The 19,196-nt window shown below is 33.3% G+C and overlaps 1 protein-coding gene across 1 annotated transcript; it reads left to right on the forward strand.

The window, feature by feature from the left end:
* Nucleotides 1-2,341: 2,341 nt before the first annotated feature.
* Nucleotides 2,342-9,932, forward strand: LOC121997945. Its single transcript, XM_042552627.1, has 11 exons — nt 2,342-2,491; nt 3,522-3,830; nt 3,977-4,054; nt 4,140-4,714; nt 6,060-6,665; nt 6,781-6,935; nt 7,455-7,660; nt 7,747-7,880; nt 7,968-8,314; nt 8,385-8,488; nt 9,443-9,932. The coding sequence occupies exons 2-11, from the start codon at nt 3,539-3,541 to the stop codon at nt 9,511-9,513; spliced, it is 2,568 nt and encodes an 855-aa protein (XP_042408561.1). The 5' UTR covers nt 2,342-2,491; nt 3,522-3,538; the 3' UTR covers nt 9,514-9,932.
* Nucleotides 9,933-19,196: the final 9,264 nt, after the last annotated feature.

The following is a 19,196-nucleotide window of genomic DNA, read 5'->3' on the forward strand; positions in this document are numbered from 1 at the left end:
TATTATTTATAAATATTAATAAATTAAATAAATATATATATTCAAATTTATTTATTTAACTTAATGAATTATTTAAATTTGTTTATTTAATTAATCTTATATATTAAACGAATATATACAAACTCTTACCAATCTAAACATTAAATTTATCCATAAATATTTAATTCATTTACAACCCATCAGCAACTAGGCGAATCACAAACTTATCCCGTGGATGGCAAATCACAAATGCATCGGCCAACCATCCGAGGAGTCCCATGGACGGTAAATCACAAATGCATCGGCCAGCCATCCGAGGAAGAAGTGCGTGCATGCGGCGAGACTCTCGAGTACCATATGAGAGAGGAACGAAAATGAAGGCAAATAATTAAGTTTTTGTTTTTGTTTTTCTCTCCGGGCTCTCCTCTTCCTCAACGAATGTATGACAAAGGAGTCGTTCCGATTTTCCCCTCTCTTCCCCCTTCATCTCTCTCCTCTCCGCTTCTAACGATTCATTTGTTCATGTGTAAGTGCAAGAAAAGTCAAATCTTTTTATTTACATTTCTATTCATGTGAGAACAATCCAATACTTGTCGAATTGAATCTTCCGTTACAAAGCGCCAATGAAGTGCACTGTCAAACTACTAATGCCCACATACTCGGGAAAGAGTGTGGGCGCAACTCTTTTACCTAACAAATGTATTTATTATTGTTTCTTCTACATACGCCTCAAATGATCAGTGCTCGGATAAATTTCTACGCATTTCAAAAGGACGTTCGTTCTCTCATAAAATTCTAAATTTATGGAGCCTTCCATATAATCACTAGTATTTTTTTAAATGATTATTTATTTTATAATATAAATTACACTACTTAAATATATTATTTTTAATGACTACCGTTCCATTTGCATATTGAAATCATTGAACGGACTCGTTTTTCACCCAAATGCTCAATGAACTTAGGGGACATTTGGTTTAGGGGAATACAAGTAGGGAATGTGAATAGCAATCAATGTTAGTGTTTGGTTTACAATAATGGGAATAAAAATAAGGGAATGATTCTTGATTAGTGGGTAATGGTTCATTTCCGTATCCCACCCCTTCAATCATCTATTCCCTTATTTGCAGTAATCAACATTTCCCCTTAATACCAAAAATGCCCGTCCCATCTTCGCCTTCCGCCATTCTCCCTCTCTTCCCTTCTCCTTCCCCACGCGATCCATATCTCCCTCGCTGGCCCTTCTTCTTCCTCCACGGGGGAAAGCGGAACCACCTTGACATCGATCGACGCGGCCAAACCCTAGAAGCCGCCCGACGCAGCGGCAGCCACACCGTGTCCCCTTCCGTCGGTGGAACCATTTTAGGGTTCTATTTTGAGGCTCGGTGCGTACCACCCATGGCCACCGAAGACAGTGGTGGGATGGCCGAAGGTTTTGAGGCTTCAGTTGAGGGACGGGATGCCCTGCTCGAAATCGATGTTGCGGTGGCCAGAAATTCCCTTAGAGCTATCGAGTAAGATGTCGCGGTTTCCCTTTTTGTTTATTTTTTGTCCACGGTACTCTGTGAGTGCCTATTATCGGATTTCGGTTTGAAGTCGTGGGAAATGATTAAATTGTTGAAAAAACTCTAGGGATTGTGGCCGAAATCTGGTTGTCATGATAGAAAAATATATTCCTTTTGAACCCTTTCATACCTATTTATCCCCTAAAATAACTTCTTGATGTGATGCATATGTGTAGTTTTATTTTGTGTTTCCCTGCCCTAACAACCTAAGTTTTGGTCTAAAGTTACATTCAAAAAGTTTATATCCATTTATTTTGATATATATACACACAAACGCCACGTCGAATTATATTTGCTGTGTTACTGATCATGGGAGAAAATTGGATATGTCAACTTAAACATTTTCACAAATTGCCCAATTTTTCTACATTCTATTTAGCCATTTTTTGTAATAAAATGGAATTATTTGAGATAACATTTTTTTTAATAATTTTTAATGCATTAACTACTAAGGGTAAAGTTGGAAATTTATTTAATTCCCATTACTAATGCTGATTGAAACAAACATTATCAATTATAATCATATCCATTCCGTAATTTGAACCAAATATTGATAATGTAATTCTGATTCCCATTCCTATTGATTGATAAATTTGAACCAAACGCCCCCTTAGTAATGAACTAGTAACCTAATCAAGTAGAACTAGCTTCCAATTAAAACCTCTGAAAAATAGTTTGCGTTGGCGCTCTATTTACCAATTTATTAACCTGCTCTACGAGTGGAGAGCAAGCGGACCCTACAGGGAAAGCAAGTTGTAACTTTGATAAAAGGATGATGTAAAAAAGCTAGTACGTTCTGGTCTTCGATCGCCCTTCTTAGTCTTCGCGTCCGGACCTACGCACCCAAAACAGATCCCTCGTCCCTCGCCTGCCGCCCTCTCCTCCCTCACTCGGATCTCACCTTCGCGGAGTTCTCATCCCAGATCTTCGCTCGCCAAGAGCACCAGGTTCGAATTGCATATTCAATTCCTCATCTTCGTTCCCAATTCGATGGGAACTCTAGATGGATCTGTTGGAATTTCAGGCGGTAGTCAGGAATCGACTCATTTGTACATTTTTTTTTTGTTCCTTTCTTGATCTCGGTTCTTGTTTTTCGTTTTGTAGTAGTCTCAGTTACTATATGTTTTCAGATAGATAAAAGTTTGATATGGTTCGCTCAACTGCTTGCTGAGTAGATTCTCGCTGAATAATCTTTGTGGTTAAATTGATTAGTTATAACTGGTGGTTCGATGTTGATTCTTGTTGCGTTAGTCGACGTCTTCCATGTTGTTGATTGACTGAAATCTGGCAAACGGAATTAGAGTTCTTGCTTGTGAGCATTTTGATCACATGTAATCATTTGATAAGTAAAACACCATTTTTTATTTTTGATATCACTGTACTTAATCTTCTAGTCTCGTCCATTTCAACATGAGTTTATTTTAACCTACTAGTGAAACTATTTTTTTGGTGTGTGCATAATATCAGGATAAATAATCCAATTATTGGGCGGTGATTAAAAAAGGCAGTATTCTAGATCTCTTGGATTCTTGCTGATAGAACTACCCAACATTCACTTTACGGATTACTTTATGAGAAGGCACATATCTTTGTATTGACTAATACAGATTTCAGGGCCTAGTAGAACGTTTAAATTTCTTCTGAAGTCAAATAGTCTCTTCATAAGGAATATTAGAAGTGGACAAGGAACTTATGTTATTATTACCAATGTTTCTCTGTTTGTTTGTATTCTGAGCATAACTTTCTGGAGTGCAACATTCACTATTTCAATTTCACAGTGAGGACATTTTTTGTATAGTTTCTTGAATTTTTTAAATGTATTTATACTTTCATTCAGGACCACTCCAATAAATATATTATGCAAATGTTTAAGCTATTATATATATTTTATTTTGGAAATGACTGAATCCTCATAGAGAATTGGTTACAAATTATAAATGTCACTATGTTGTCATATCTACCAATCTTACCTTCCAGGTGCTTTGGATATAGCAATGAATTTTCTTATACGAACTGCCCAACCAATTATTCCAGAGGTATCCAAGGTTGTGGAGCCAGAACAAAACAAGGTTTCGCAACCTACTATTAAGCGAACCACCACTTTGGAGGGCCTTATAGCAGAAGAACCATATCCAGGTCATTCTGTAGGGGATGACATCAATTCAGACAATATTGGATCTGGTTTTATGGGTAGCTCAATGGCAAGTTCAACTTTCAAAAATCAAGTTCCTATTGGAGACTACACTGATGTCTCAAAAGATAATGGGTGGATTACAATTCCATACAGTAAAGTTTTCAAATTTTCTATGTTTTCTTTGTTCTATGTTCAATAGAGGTTTTCTTCGACACAACTGTTCATGACATGCTATATCGAGTCTGGATCAAAAGCTATCACATTGTTTTATCAAGTTTCATCACTTTTATACCTGCAGAAGAGCTTCTGGATAACTGGCATGAGGCAGCAGATATACAACAGATGAGGTCGTTAGACCGTTCTTTTGTTTTTCCAGGTGCTTATTCTTCCTAGGCAGTTTGTTTTCTTTTAATAATAAAGATGCACCTTGCCTATGATTGACACTGCTCTTTAATTTGCAGGGGAACATATTCATATACTCGTTTGCCTATCTGCACATAAAAGGGAGCCGGAAATCATCACTCCATTTAGAGTTGCTGCTGTAATGGCTAAAAATGGCAAATCCAACCCAAACAAAGTGAAACCTGTTGAAACTAATGAAAAAATATCTAGCTCAATCAGTTTGAATGGGGTGGTAAGTAACACTGCTGGAGAAACTTCTGATCAAAATGCAGAAAATAATGGTCATAGTTCAGGTGTCTCTAGTCCTAAAGATGATATCTCAGCAGCTGAGAATCTGCGCATGGAGTTCCATAAACAACAAACTGAGGATATACTTGAAAGTTTTAGAAATTCAAATTTCTTGGTAAGAATTGCTGAGGCAGATGAACAACTATGGTCTAGAAAGAATACCTCTTCTTCAATGATTCCTGAGCTAGTAGGGGGGAGAAGCTATTCTGATGGAGGATTAAAAAGCATTCCAAAGTCAAATTTTTTCAGTGTGGTTGTTGATAAGGGTAGGTTCGATGGCAACACATCTGGAGGAGTGGCTAGAGATACTGCCCGATGCTACTCTCTGTCCAATGGCGACATAGTAGTAAGTTCACAATACATCCAATAAACTTGTTATAAGATCCAAGCATGAAATGTTCCATTATTCTCGATAATGTTTGCCTATAACTCATCTTGTTTACAATTCTTTAATTTCCAGATTGTCCTTTTTTTCTGCTCGACCAGAAGGACTGTCTTTTTTGGTCTTGACTATAGAGATATCAAACATGAAAATTATCTGACATTGCCTAGCATTACTGGATAGGGACTAGCTTATTCTGTTCCAAAACTTGACAAGTAATGCTAAAGGACTAGATATCTAAGAATATTAACATGGAATTGCATCAAATAGCTTTGGTATTACATTCAGAAAAATTCAAACTTTGTTATCTAACAACTTTGTATACAGTGGGAACCATTTTAAGTCACCAATGATTGGGATGCTATAAAGGTCAACAAAATTATATATAATTCAATGGATCTTATATTGCCTTAGTGGATGGACTTTTGAAAATTTTAAATGACGTTTCTTTATACTCTTGGTATCATATTATTTGTTGGCTACTCCTTGAATCTTTCAAATAGCTGCCAGTGCATGGTGAGGATCTCTTAACTATGTTGTAAAGTTGTGAATGCATTGTTGTTGTCTAACCTATTGGGGGAAAAAATCATAGAGACGCCTATATTTTGCTGCATTGTAAATGGAGCACCCCTTTAGATTTTACTCCACGTCAAACCAAATGTTGTATAACAGCTGTTGGGCACTACTATAATTCAGAAATAAGTCTTGTTGCAATTTGGAGTTAATATTTCAAAATGTGCATTTTTAAATTTTGCCTCCAATTTGAATTAAATTTAATTTTTGATTTCTGCAATGTCCAACAACTTTATACAAAATTTAAATTTACTTGAAATTGATCTGAATTTCTGCAAACCTTTTATGCAAAATGCTTGATATTTTTATTTTTTTTATAGTTTGACATCCAGATTGATTCAGGCTTTCTTTTTGACTTCTTGCAATGATCTATAATTAATAATATATTTAGTTTGAATATATCTTTCAATATTCAAGCAAAAATGGTGCCCCTAGATGACTCAGAAAAATAAGAGTTCTCCTATGATTTTTGCCTATTTTTTTCTGTGCTAGATATACAGTGACCTATAATGTTGAATGCTACCGTATTTTATCAGCATATAGGATGGCTACAATCCCTGTAGATAAAATTCTACTTTCTTTATTAAAAGTTTTCTTTTTGTTGATGTTCAACTATCAAAGATTCTTACAGTTTGCTTCTACTTTTTCCTTAATATCCTTTTTTCACGATTAATTGCCAAGTATACCAGTAGACACTGATTTATCATGCAGTGTGGTGTATTCTTGATGAATGCAGGTTTATTTAGAAGTAAATGTTGGAATTAAGAATTTAAAAGATCCTGTCCTTGAGGTTATTCAATTTGAAAAATATAGATCTGATACTTCTATTGAGGATCATTGCAATTCCTTGGTTGCAAGCCATAATGATCCTTGTCGGGAACTTCTTAATTGGCTGCTACCGCTGGATTCCACACTGCCCCCTCATTTACTATCATCTCCTTCAAGCTCAAGTATATCAAAAAAGCCAACAAATCCTGCCACTGGGTCACAAATTTTTTCTCTAGGTCATTTCAGAAGCTATTCTATGCCTTCACTTCCCCAAGTCTCTGGATCTCCTTCTGTTGGCTCACTTTCGAATCCAAATCCTTCTATTGACCTTGAAGATTTTAGCCACATTTCTACTGAGAAGCTAATAAAGAGTCAGGATTCAGGAAATGTGGGTCTTTTATCATTTCGAGGTGTTCCACTGGAGCCAGAACGTTTTTCTGCACATTGTGGCTTGGAAGGCATTTATTTACCTGGCTGGAGATGGCGAAGGAAACTTGAAATTATTCAACCAGTTGAAATACATTCATTTGCTGCAGATTGCAACACAGAGGATCTCCTTTGTGTTCAAATAAAGGTACTAGTGTCATTCTCAATATATAGTTTCTTTTGTCCATTCTTTAATTTGCATGTAATTTTTATCTCTTGGTATTTTATTCATTCAGTATTAATGGTTATGTTTCCGTTTGCAGAATGTTTCTCCAGCTCATATACCAGATTTAATTATCTTCCTGGATGCAATAAGTATTGTCTCTGAGGAGGCATCAAAAGGAGGTTCACTGATATCTGTACCTATTGCTAGTATTGAGACAGGAAATGCTCACAACTTACCAAACCTTTCGATCAGGTTTCTTTGGTTGATCCTACTTTGTTGTTTGCTTACCATCTTGTGTTTGTTAGACAACATGGTTGATATGCAGCTGGAAACTTGTCTCCTAGACCTTGCTATTATTTTGGTCAGTTTTGGTTAACTAGAGTAGCTATCCTTATTTAGAATTATATAAGTCAATATGATGATGAAATGAGAAAAATATGGTGTAGTTCTAATAGATGATAAATTAAGATGAAATAAGTTGAAATGGTATGAATATTTAAAGGTTATACAATCGATTATGTGGGACAAATATTACTAGATGATGGTGATGATTTGGAATCATACAAGTTATTATCTATTCAATACAAGAGACAAAAAAATGGAAGTCTCTTAAAAAATCAATGTTCTGGCTTAGCTACTACATAATTTATTTACAACAATGCACACGGATGTTCCATTTTTTCATTTCTAGTCAATATCAGATTAATCAATGATTTGTTATAATGATGATGCCTCAAGAAACATCTTAATTTGAATTGATCCCTCGTACAGGAGAGGTGAGCAACACTCATTTATTCTCAAATTGGCAACTATACCATGTAGAGATCAAAAGGAGGACGTGGAGATGATTCCATATTCAAGAAAAGGTTCAGCTGGATCAAAAACAAAAAAAAAATCAAGTACTAGTGATGGGATGATGGTTTCTTCTGCTGCAAATCAGTTTGCCATTTTGGTATCTTGCCGTTGTAATTTTACTGGTACTACGGGACCCTTGATGACATATTTGCTTTGTTAAAATTTTTTGGTTAATTTTCTGACTTCAATTTTATCTTTTTGGCTACAGAGTCAAAGTTGTTCTTCAAGCAGGTAACAAATTGGCAGCCACGAATTTCAAGAGATCTTATGATTTCAGTGGCATCAGAGACTAATAAGAGAACTGGTACCCAAAGTTTTGGGGCACCTCAACTTCCTGTTAAGGTAGTAAAGACACTTTTTGGATGATTTAGACCTTTATTTTAGCAATACTCTCAAGTGATATAACAATTCAACTGTCACTTTTTTCAGGTGTTAACACTGAAAGCTTCGAATTTAACACATAAAGATCTTACTTTTACTGTTCTTGCTCCAGAATCAGCTATTTCTCCTTCAGTTATATCATTAACTTCTACACCAAAAACCCTAAAGGAGTCATATGCTGCTATTCATGATTATGCTAGAAAATTGGGTGGGGATAAAAGTGGAAGTGGGCTTCAGAGTTTGAGTTCATTGTATAATTCAAGCACACAACAAACAAATACATTTGAAGGTGGAAAGGTAGCAGATTCTCTGGAGCGAACATCTATAATATCTGATGTCATTTCAAACAACTCAGGCTTTACTCATCTATGGTTACAGAGTGCTGTTCCACTTGGGTAAAATCTTGAACAAACACACCTGCATTCAAATCTTAAAATAAACTAATCTTTTTGTTGTATATGCCAGATGTATTCCTGCACTATCAAGTGCTACAGTCAAACTTGAGCTTCTCCCCTTAACTGACGGGATAATATCACTTGACACTTTGCAGATAGCTGTTAAGGAGAAAGGTATGGCTCTTCTTAATGCATGTTAACATTCAATTCACTAATAACTTCCATCATTTTGATGCATGTGTAAAAGTTCTGGGAAAATATTTTGGGTAAATTTGCAAGTTAAGGAATAGATACATTTTGCTGATATTTCCTTAATATCTTATGGAAAAATGGCGAAAGGCAGGCAAAGATTTTGATTCAACAAATACATATTGCTAATGTTTCTGTAATTCTGTTCTTAAAACCTGGATATAGGATAAATACTTGAAAGGTTAACTGGTTTACAATTTCATGATTCAATTGGAAGACCCTTGTGGTATTAGTATAATAAAGGTGATTCATCAACTTCCATCTTAAAAGTAGTGGATTTAGTGATCGTGAGTTTCCCGGAGATTGTAATAAATATAAATACAACAACAAACTGTTGTAATCTAATTAATTATTAAACAAATACCTAATTATAATAAAATAGTTAATTATCCTTGTAATTTTAGGAGAAGTTTAGTTTTTTTCCTTCTAAATTTAATTTAATAATTAAATGACTAAAATATCCTTTTTTTCTTTGTTTAGAAAAGAGGTACGTTTTGGGTATTTAAATGTAAAAATACATCAGACCGAGCAGACCTTATCAACATGTCAGGCACAAGAAACTAAATTTGGACTAGGTTGAGCCTGTATGCTTACCTTGGCTTAGAATCGTGCTGTGCTAGACTTGCCTGATATGCTAGCCATGTTGACACACTGCCTAGCTTAGTCTGAGCCAAATTTGTGCCTAACCCGACGTGCATGCCTTGCTCGAGTCAATTCAGGCTAGTCCAGGCCCTCATGTCCGTTGCTAGTTTGACTCCGGCAACAATTTTGTAGATATATAAAAGAAATCGTCTTCAGTCGCTGTTGGCTTTTTAACTAAAAGGCATCCATTTTGAATATTGCTATTAAAATTTTCTGGGTGGTTTTCCAATATGGCAGGTTTGACATTTGTGCCAGAGCATTCTATAAAGATCCATGCAACTTCCAGCATTTCAACCGGCATCTTATAATACATTTGAACCTTCAAACACGAAATCGGTGGCATCATTTTTACGTTGTGGTGCATCAATTTGCCCCGATGGTTCACTACGAGATGGCTGATGGCTCATCAAAAGGGTCACTTTTAGGTTAACTGCTGAAACAGAAGGCATATTTATGATTTTGGTATGCCTTCAGTCCATTTCTTGGGATCAGTGGTCAAGGTTCTTTCACTGTTTCATGCATGTTGTAAACTCCTTTAAAAAACACCTGCTTCTTGATTCAGGTTGTAAAATGAAACCTCAGGATTTTTTTTTTTTTATAGCAGCCATTCATTTTGTTATTAACTGTGCGAATGAGGTTATTTGGTTGAAATCCACGGAAATGATTGTCTAAAACACTTAAAATTTTCTTGAGAATGATCTGCTCTATTGAGTCTATCTGCCCCCAATAACTATATGTTGTGATGCATTGGTATAATGCTGCACTGTAAAATTATTATTATTATTATTATTATTATTAGGAATAGAATCACTTGTTGAAGACGTCAATAACTAATGGAATCAAATTAAATAGGAGGGGAACAGGAGAGGGAAAGAGGAGGAATTTTGCTCAACCACTCGATAAATTAGAATTTAAATTTTAAATAAAATAAGTATTTTACAGATTAACTTTTAAATATATATAAATTGTGTTTTAAATTTATTTAATAGATAAAATTAAATAAGATGAAACTTGAACATTTAAATTATTTTTAAAAAAAAACAAATACCATAGAAACCAAGGCCTTAGCACGTTCTTAGCAGCCTCCAATCAGGGAAACCAAAACCAGGGCGTCGTGCTTCGCAGTCTCCCTCAATGAGATCAACCTGGTAAGAGATAATTGACTCATCTTAAATAGCGATAAGTTACAGATACATATTAGCCATGGATACAATCGTCAAGGTATAAGAGAGACATGTTTAAATGCGTCAAATTTTAACCCATGATCTCATGTGACAACACGTTAGATTTTAACCATCATACCATCCCAAGGACCTCCTTAAATGAGACCACAAAAAAAAAACATTGGTTAGTAATAGATTACCTAGAACATTACCTAGATCGTCCACACTGTTATTAATAGATCTAGGGTCAAGTTTCAGTGAATGTGAAATCTCCCATCGATTGCTTCGATTCTTCTTGTATCCACTGCTGTTATTGTTATTAATAGGTCTAGTGTCAATGTCCAATGAGTATAAAATATCCCAGTGGTTATCTCAATTTTTCTTTAAATGCGCGGTTATTATTGGGTGCGTTGGGTGAAGATACCATGATTTATCTCTCTCACTTCGGGCAATGGACTATCGAGGTAACGATTTTAGGATTTATCTCTCTTACATTTTAAGGTGTGTTTGGTTTAAGTTATGACACATAACTTTAGGTATGTGATTAACAAGTAATCACATAATCAAAGTTATAGGGAATGAAACATAATCATTAGTTGTTTGGTTCAATTTAGGTAATCCAGTAAAATATCATTTGTTTGGAGGTTTTAGTATATAATCTAATGTGATATTTTACCATATTACTCTTGATTTAATAATGATAATATTATATTATTAATAGTGACACGCGACTGTGTGCGTCGCGCAGGAGATCAATCAATAGTTTTTTTAAGTTTTTTTAATATTTTTAATTAAAAAATTAACATTTCCTTATATAAATTTTTAATACATTAATATATCCCCTCAACATATTTCAATACTCAATAAATACTTAAATTAATTTTATTTTATTTTATTTTTTAAACCAAACACTATAACCTAATTGGAAAGCCTAAACCCTAGAGGTAAAATCTAAAAAAAAAAATAGCTTTGCTACTATAACCCAAAGCCTGAACCCTAGAGGTAAAATCTAAAAAAAAATAGCTTTGATACTATAAACCAAAGCCTGAACCCTAAATAGCTTTGATACTATAACCCAAAGCCTGAACCCTAGAGGTAAAATCTAAAAAAAATAACTTTGATACTATAACCCAAACCTGAACCCTAGAAATAAAATTTTTAAACAATATTTTAATTATTTTTTAATTCAAAAATAAAAAAAAACTAAATTCAAGTGATATCCTCTGCGCGCGCATGAGATCAAATATATATATATATATATATATATATATATAATTAAATTTTTGTTTATTATTTTATGTTTTTTTTTATTTTTAGATAATTTTAATTTTAATTTATTATTTTATGTTTTTTTATTTTTAATTAATAGTTTTATTTTTGGTTATTATTTTATGTCAGCTCCAATTTTTATTTTAAAAATTTCACACTACAGGGAGGGATCAAAGCCTTTTTTTTTTTTTTTAATTCTTTCCTTATTTTTTTTTTTTACGATTTTAATGCTGAAATTTAATGAGATCGATAAAATTTTAGTCCACTCAAAAGTCGACCTCTAAAATATTCATCCTTACTTATATACCTGTTTTTTTCCTATAAATTTCATGGAGAGTCCTCATCTGGCCAGGTAGCTAGATACAAAAGAAAGGAATTGAGAGACATTTATTCTATATTATTGATGTATAGTTTACAGGATTGTACATTAAAGAGTGTATGTGAAGGAATAAAAGAATGAGAACTAAGAGGAACAACATCATGATGAAATGGTTCCTACATTGTATGTTCCGGGATAGAAAAGGAAAGAGCATGAAAGAATTCGACCAGCTAGCTTTAGTTCAGAATGGATGGGAACAATTCCTGCGAAGAAGGGATACATCAACACCTGGGCGACAACCTTAACCGGTTCAATCAGCTTTCCTGCCTCGACTGCTTTTCGAGCAACAAAATTAGCAATGTTCGCACCACAGCTCACACCAAGAAAAACACACCTGTTCCAAAAATGTCAAGTAAACCTTAGGTCAACTTATGTAAATTGATACCAATAACAAAAGCTGTAAATGGAACAAAAAACAATGATAATTTGTAATTATGATGACAACCTGTATCTCAGTCAGAGGACAATACGAGCTCTTGCAATCTCAGTCAGATTCCTGTATTTTTTTTCTGTTAGATTATTCTTGATTGAGCCCACATTATTTGTGAGCATTTTCTAAACATGGGTTGGACCTAAGTCTGGATGAGACAAACATGGTAAGCCCAATAAGGTTGTGATATGTTACACATGGGCTAGTGTGCACCTATTAACAATGTGGGTTAACGGTAATTAGTGTGGGCCTAATTAGCCAATTGAGCCTTTTATGGAAGGGCCCAATGTGGCTAGGGTTTTCCTATATATATAAAGGCTAGGTCCCCTCTCTTCCCACAACCATCAGATAGTTTTCCATAAAAAACCGTCATAAAGTAGTGGGTGCAGAGAGGAAGACCAACTTTTAAGAAATCTTGTTCAAAAGCAATCGCCTCTCCAAAGAGAGACTTGTGAAACCATGGAGCAAACAAGTAAGTTTATGCATTTAGTTTTGTTTCATGTTAAGTTCCTATTTTTCGCATATAATCTAGGTCAATATTATGATCTGTTCTGAAAATTACATTTGGTATCAGAGCCTAATATATGTGGATTAGGAACTTATTGTGTGATTTGAACTTGTTAAACTCGATTATGAGTTGTTAAAGCCGAATCTTAATCTGAACAAGAGATGACTTCTTTTCAGAAAATTAATAAAGGGCTTTTGTTCCTCTCTGAACAATGAACGTTTTGATATAAAGATTGTCACATAACTCTATTTGTAGAGAAAGTTATGTTTTTTTTTCTTTGAAATTTCTTGTAAATTCTTGAATATGATGTTTTTCATGCATATCCTTGTGATATATTACATATTCTTGTTACTGCATGGCATACGAATCTATTGGTAGTGTGTACTCTCCATAGTTGGGTCCTTAAAAAAATTATACTTTCTCCCATAGTCCCTTTTAGGAGCCTAAAATTGTCATTTATATTGAAAATTGCAAAATATGATTTTATTACATGGTTTCGACAATACATATATGCTTGGACGTGATATATTAAAATAACAAACAGTATTGTCATGACAAGACCTTTGGATTGAATTGGGTGCTACTGCCCAAAGGGGTACACTCATTAAATCTAATTTTCTTGCATATGGTATATGACTGTGTCCATTGTGTTAATGCATACAATCGTCTGCTCAAAGGGGGTTATTGTGTGCTTAATGACAGGGATGTGATTCAACAATTGATCCGAGAGTGCCTAACATTTGAAATACATGTCTGCCCAAAGGAGACTATTTTCAAGTGTTTGGGCAATCTCATATGGTGGCTGGCTGGGAGGGACCTCATAGCATGTTGCACTCTCTGCCCAAAGGGGAGACAACAATGATGCACCGAGGCATCCCTATTATTTGTACTTGATATAATTCCTGCCCTTATTCTATTGATATGTTGCCTCTTTTGTTGCCATGACAGTTTCCTTTGCAATTAACAACAATAACACTACTGTTGTGTTGTTGAATGGTTCAAACTTTAAGAAGTGGAAGCAGGATATAGAGTTTGCCTTGGGTATTGTTGATTTGGATTTGGCCTTGAGGGAACCTGAACCTGCTGCAATCACTAATACTAGTTCTATTTTTGAGAAGGAGTTACATGCAAAATGGGATAGATCAAATTGACTCAGTCTCATAGCGATTAAGAGATCCATTCCTGAGCATCTATTGACTAGTATGCCTGAGACCAACAATGCCAAAGTATTGTTTGAGGCTATAGGACAGAGATATCAAGTATCCAGTAAGGCTGAGACTGGAGCCTTGATGAATTTACTCACAAGTTTAAGGTATGACAGCCAGAGTGGGGTAAGGGAATATGTCTTGAAACTTATTTTTCTCCAATCCAAGCTTAGAGGTCTGAATGTTACTCTCCATGTTGATTTCATTGTCCATCATGCTCTTAATAGCCTTCCACCAGAATTTAGCCAGATAAAGACCGCCTATAACACCCAGAGTGAGTCTTGGATAGTGAATGACCTCATTGCCAAATGTGTCTTAGAGGAGGATAAACTTAATAGAGAGAAAATTGAGTCTGCTTTGCTTGTTTCTCATTCCAAAGTCACTCCTGGGCAGGGTCATGGGAGCCGAAAGAACTATAAGAAACATAGTGCCAATACCCCTCATAAAGGTCACGGTCAGACCTCCAATCCTTTAGGTCCTAATGCCACAGTCAAAAAAGTCATCAAGTGTTTTTTCTGTAGAAAAGAAGGCTACATAAAGAAAGATTGTCATAGGTACAAATTCTGGTTAGAAAAGAAGAAGAAACAGGAAGGAGGTAACTCACTTGCCTTAACTTGCTTTGAATCTAATTTCGTTATTGCCCCATCAAATTCTTGGTGGTTTGACAGTGGAGCAACTGTTCATGTTGCCATGTCTTTACAGGGATTCAGAAGCAAGCGGAGGCCAAGTGAAAGTGATGCCAAGCTTAGAGTTGGAGATGATAGCATAGTTAGGGTCGAGTTCATAGGAGATGCCATTTTAAATTTAGAAACTGGTTTTCAACTTATTTTGGAAAACACTGCTTATGTACCGTCTTTTAGACGAAATTTAATTTCTATTTCTTCTTTGGACAAACTTGGATATGGTTTTCAATTTTGAAATGGTTTGGTTGATTTATTTTACAACTCTAAAATTGTTGGCTATGGTGTGTTATTTGATGGATTATACAGGGTGAAATTAAAATAGGATAATGAGTATGTCTCCTTCCATGTTGAACATAGTGTATCTAAGAGACTTAGAATTAAAGACCAATCTTCCATGTTATGGCATAAGCGTCTAGGTCACATTTCTAAAGAAAGAATTCAAAGGCTAATTAAAGATAACATCCTTATATCTCTTGATTTTGGAGACCTAGAAACTTGTGTTGACTGTATTCGGGGTAAATTGACCAAGACTAGGAAGAAAAGTGCAACACAGAGTGGTAGCCTTTTAGAAGTTATACACACTGATATTGTTGGATCGTGAAACGTCGATAGAGGGGGGGTGAATATCGATTCGAAAAATAACGAGTATAAACGCAGCGGAATAAAAATTGGACACAATGAATTTTACTTCGTTCGGAGCCTGTGACGACTCCTACTCGAAGGCCCGTACTCCGTGAGTACTTTCGTTGGGCAATTACTAGCAGTTCGAAAATGATTACAATTTAAGGTACAGTAATGCTAGCAAAATAACGAAAATACCGACAAGAATTAAGAACAGAAAAGGATTATATCGTCGGATCTTCGTTAGCGTCGCAGGAGCGCAGAGCAGTAGAGCAGACAGTCTGAGAGTTCTGAGTTTTTTCTGATCTCTGCCTCCGCCCCATCTTTTATATGAAGCTCGGGGCGCCCTGGATCCCTTCCAGGCGCCCTGGTGAGACGTGGCAAGTCCAACCAGTGAGCTCCAAGTGGTGACGCGCGATCAGGATATTTTTTGCCTCCAGGGCGCCCGGGTGCCTCCCGGGCGCCCGGACCTCCGGGCGCCCGGACCACCTTTTTCCAGCGAACAACTTTCCTGCAAAACAAGGTTAGTCCGAGACAAAATAGATCCTGCAAAACAAAGTGTTAGCATAATTAAAGTTCAACAAAGTAATAACAAAGAGTATGACTTAGATTCCGTCTTTCCGAGACCGGAATCTAGTCACGATCTCGACTTAGATATCCGAAATGGATCTAAGCCGGATCGACGCCTAATGTTCCCTTCCCGGGAACGCGTCCTCGCAGTCACTCCCCTCCAGTGACTTACCTCACTTACCTGCCAGACGTCCGGTCAGCCCTTCGACCCGTCTGGACTTCTCACCAGCTATCCGGTCAGCCCATCAACCTATCCGGTCAGCCCGTCGACCCGCTTGGACTTCTCGCTAGCTATCCGGTCAGCTTGTCGACCTAGCTGGGCTTCGTGCCAGACATCCGGTCAGCCCGTCGACCTGTCTGGACTTCTCCTGCACACTCGATCAGAGTGTTAGACAACAACATACTAACTTAACCTGATTTGTCATTCATCAAAACCTGGGTTAAATCGTTAGTGCTAACCGCACCAACAATCTCCCCCTTTTTGATGGAATGACAACCTGGTTAAGTTAGTGAAAACATATGCATTTATGTGGTTTTAAAGTTAGTTTGCATTTTCAGTTTGGTTTAGCTAACTTAACCACCTAACCCTCCCCCTTTGGCATTCATCAAAAGTAAGCATGGATTAAGTAAGCATAAATACAGAGTCTGCTTGGAATGTTAAGAGTCTTTGAAATAATGTCAAGTTAATCTGGGGGAGTTTAAAACATAGATTATTTTGCTTTTAAATCTTTAAAAAAAAACTAAGTCTTGAAAGATAGCTGATTTATAACTTTGTAATTTTGAAAGATAGCTAGTTTTTCAAGTATAGTTTTTAAGGTCAAAGTTTAAAAATCTAATTTCCACAATTTTCAATAACAAAGTAATTTTTAAAACTAATTTTTGTAAAATTTAACTTTCAAATCAAATTGTCAAAATTAAGTAAAATCAAATTTTAAGAACTAGATTTTTAAATTCAATTTTCAAAACTAAGTTAAATCTAATTTTCAAAATCAATTTTCAATAAAAGGTAAACCCCAATTTTTTAAAAACAACTTAGTTTTATAAGAGTTAGTTTTCAAAAATAGGTTTAAAAATTTTTTAAGAAAACATTTTTTAAACACAAATTTTAAAATAAAGGGAAACTTTTAATTAATTCTTCCCCCTGAACCTAACATAAAATGTTGAAAATATTTTCTAAAAATATCCAAACTAGATTTTTTTTTTTAAATGAGGTAGAATTTTCTAGAGAGATTTTAAAGAGAAGATTAAAAAATAACACTTAAGGAGATAATTTAAAAATAAACCTCCCCCTGAATTTGATACTCCTTTAATTTATTAATCCTCCTTATTTATTACTCCCCCTTAATATAAAATTTTACAACCGTAACATATTTTCGTACCTAAGTGTTTTAGGCGATTGTATAATTATCTTTATAAAATTGTTCATTTAAATTTGACTAACCGTAATTAATGTTAGATTCAGTTGAAATAAATTAACCTTTAGTGTAATGTTAAGTAAGATAAGTTGTTATTAATTCAATAATTGATCAATATTAATAATTTATTGATTAAATTTTGCTATAATCTAAATTTTGTATTAATTGATGAAGGTGTTAATTATAATTTAACTTTTCATTTACTTCCTTTTAAGTTGGATTAACTTAGTTTAAAGTTGGTGGTAATTTGAAGTTAAACTCGTTATTAAACAAGGTTAAGTAAGGTTCAATTTAAGTCAAACTTTAATTATGTTTTAATAAAAATAATTAATATTTTAAAGGTTGATTAAAAAAATGACTTAGAGTAATTTTAATATTTTTAATAAGGTTAAACTTATGTTCTAATCAAATCAAGCTTAGTTCTCAAATAAGGTTAGATTTAAAGAATTAGTTATTTACTTATTAATTACTTGATTAAGTTTAAAGTCAAAATTTTTAGTTTTAAGTTTTATCTTAGGTATGAATTTAAAGTTTTAATTCTAAGTTATATTAAGTCTTAAATTTAAGTTTTAAATTTAAGTTTTAAGTAATTTAAGTGCCTTAGTATTAAAATAATTTTTAACTAGATTTTTTTTTTAAATAATTTAGAAATAATTTTTAAAATAATTTTTAAAAGAATTTTTAAAATAGTTTAAAAAATAGATTTTAAAGGATTTTTAAAATAGTTTTGAAATAATTTTGAAAATAAGTTTTAAGTTTAGAATAAAATTTTTAAAGTTAAATTTTTAAGTTAAATATAAAAATTTTAAAATATTTTTAAGTTTAAAATAATTTTTAAAGTTAATTTAATTTTTAAAATAATTTTAAAAGTTAATTTAATTTTAAAATAATTTTTTTAAAGTTAATTTAATTTTAAAATAATTTTTAAAGTTAATTTAATTTTAAAATAATTTTTAAAGTTAATTTAATTTTAAAATATTTTTTTTTAAAGCTAATTTAATTAAAATATATATATATATATATATATATATATATATATATATATATATATATATATATATATATATATATATTTAAATTAATTTAGTTTTAAAATAATTTTTAAAGTAAACTTAATTTTTAAAATAATTTTTAAAGTTAATTTAATTTTAAAATAATTTTTAAAGTTAATTTAATTTTTAAAGTAATTTTTAAAGTTAATTTAATTAAAATAATTTTTAAAGTTAATTTAATTTTAAAATAATTTTAAAAATAATTTTTAAAGTTAATTTAAAATTTAATATAAATTAATCGTAGTTCTTGTTAGTTATTGAATTCAAAGTTTAATTTAATTCAAAATTTAATTTAATTAATTTAGTTCGAAATTTAATTTAATTAACTTAATTCAAAATTTAATTAAATTAATTTAATTCAAAATTTAATTAATTTAATTCGAAATTTAATTTAATTAATTTGATTCGAAATTTAATTTAATTAACTTAATTCAAAATTTAATTTAATTAATTTAATTCGAAATTTAATTTAATTAATTTAATTCGAAATTTAGTTTTGATCCTTAGTCATTTCACCCGATCTAAGTTTTCAATCTGGGAATCCTATAATTTTGTGAGATGAATTAGATTTAATTATAGAGTTTGGTTTAACTTGTGTTAGATTCAGGTTTAGCTTTGGTCTCAACAAATAGGCATTCTTCGGATAAACTTCTAAGCTTGGTGAGTCACTTGGACATCATTAGAAGTAACCAACCT

Source organism: Zingiber officinale, chromosome 6A, assembly GCF_018446385.1.
Source record: "Zingiber officinale cultivar Zhangliang chromosome 6A, Zo_v1.1, whole genome shotgun sequence".
Lineage (NCBI taxonomy): Eukaryota > Viridiplantae > Streptophyta > Magnoliopsida > Zingiberales > Zingiberaceae > Zingiber > Zingiber officinale.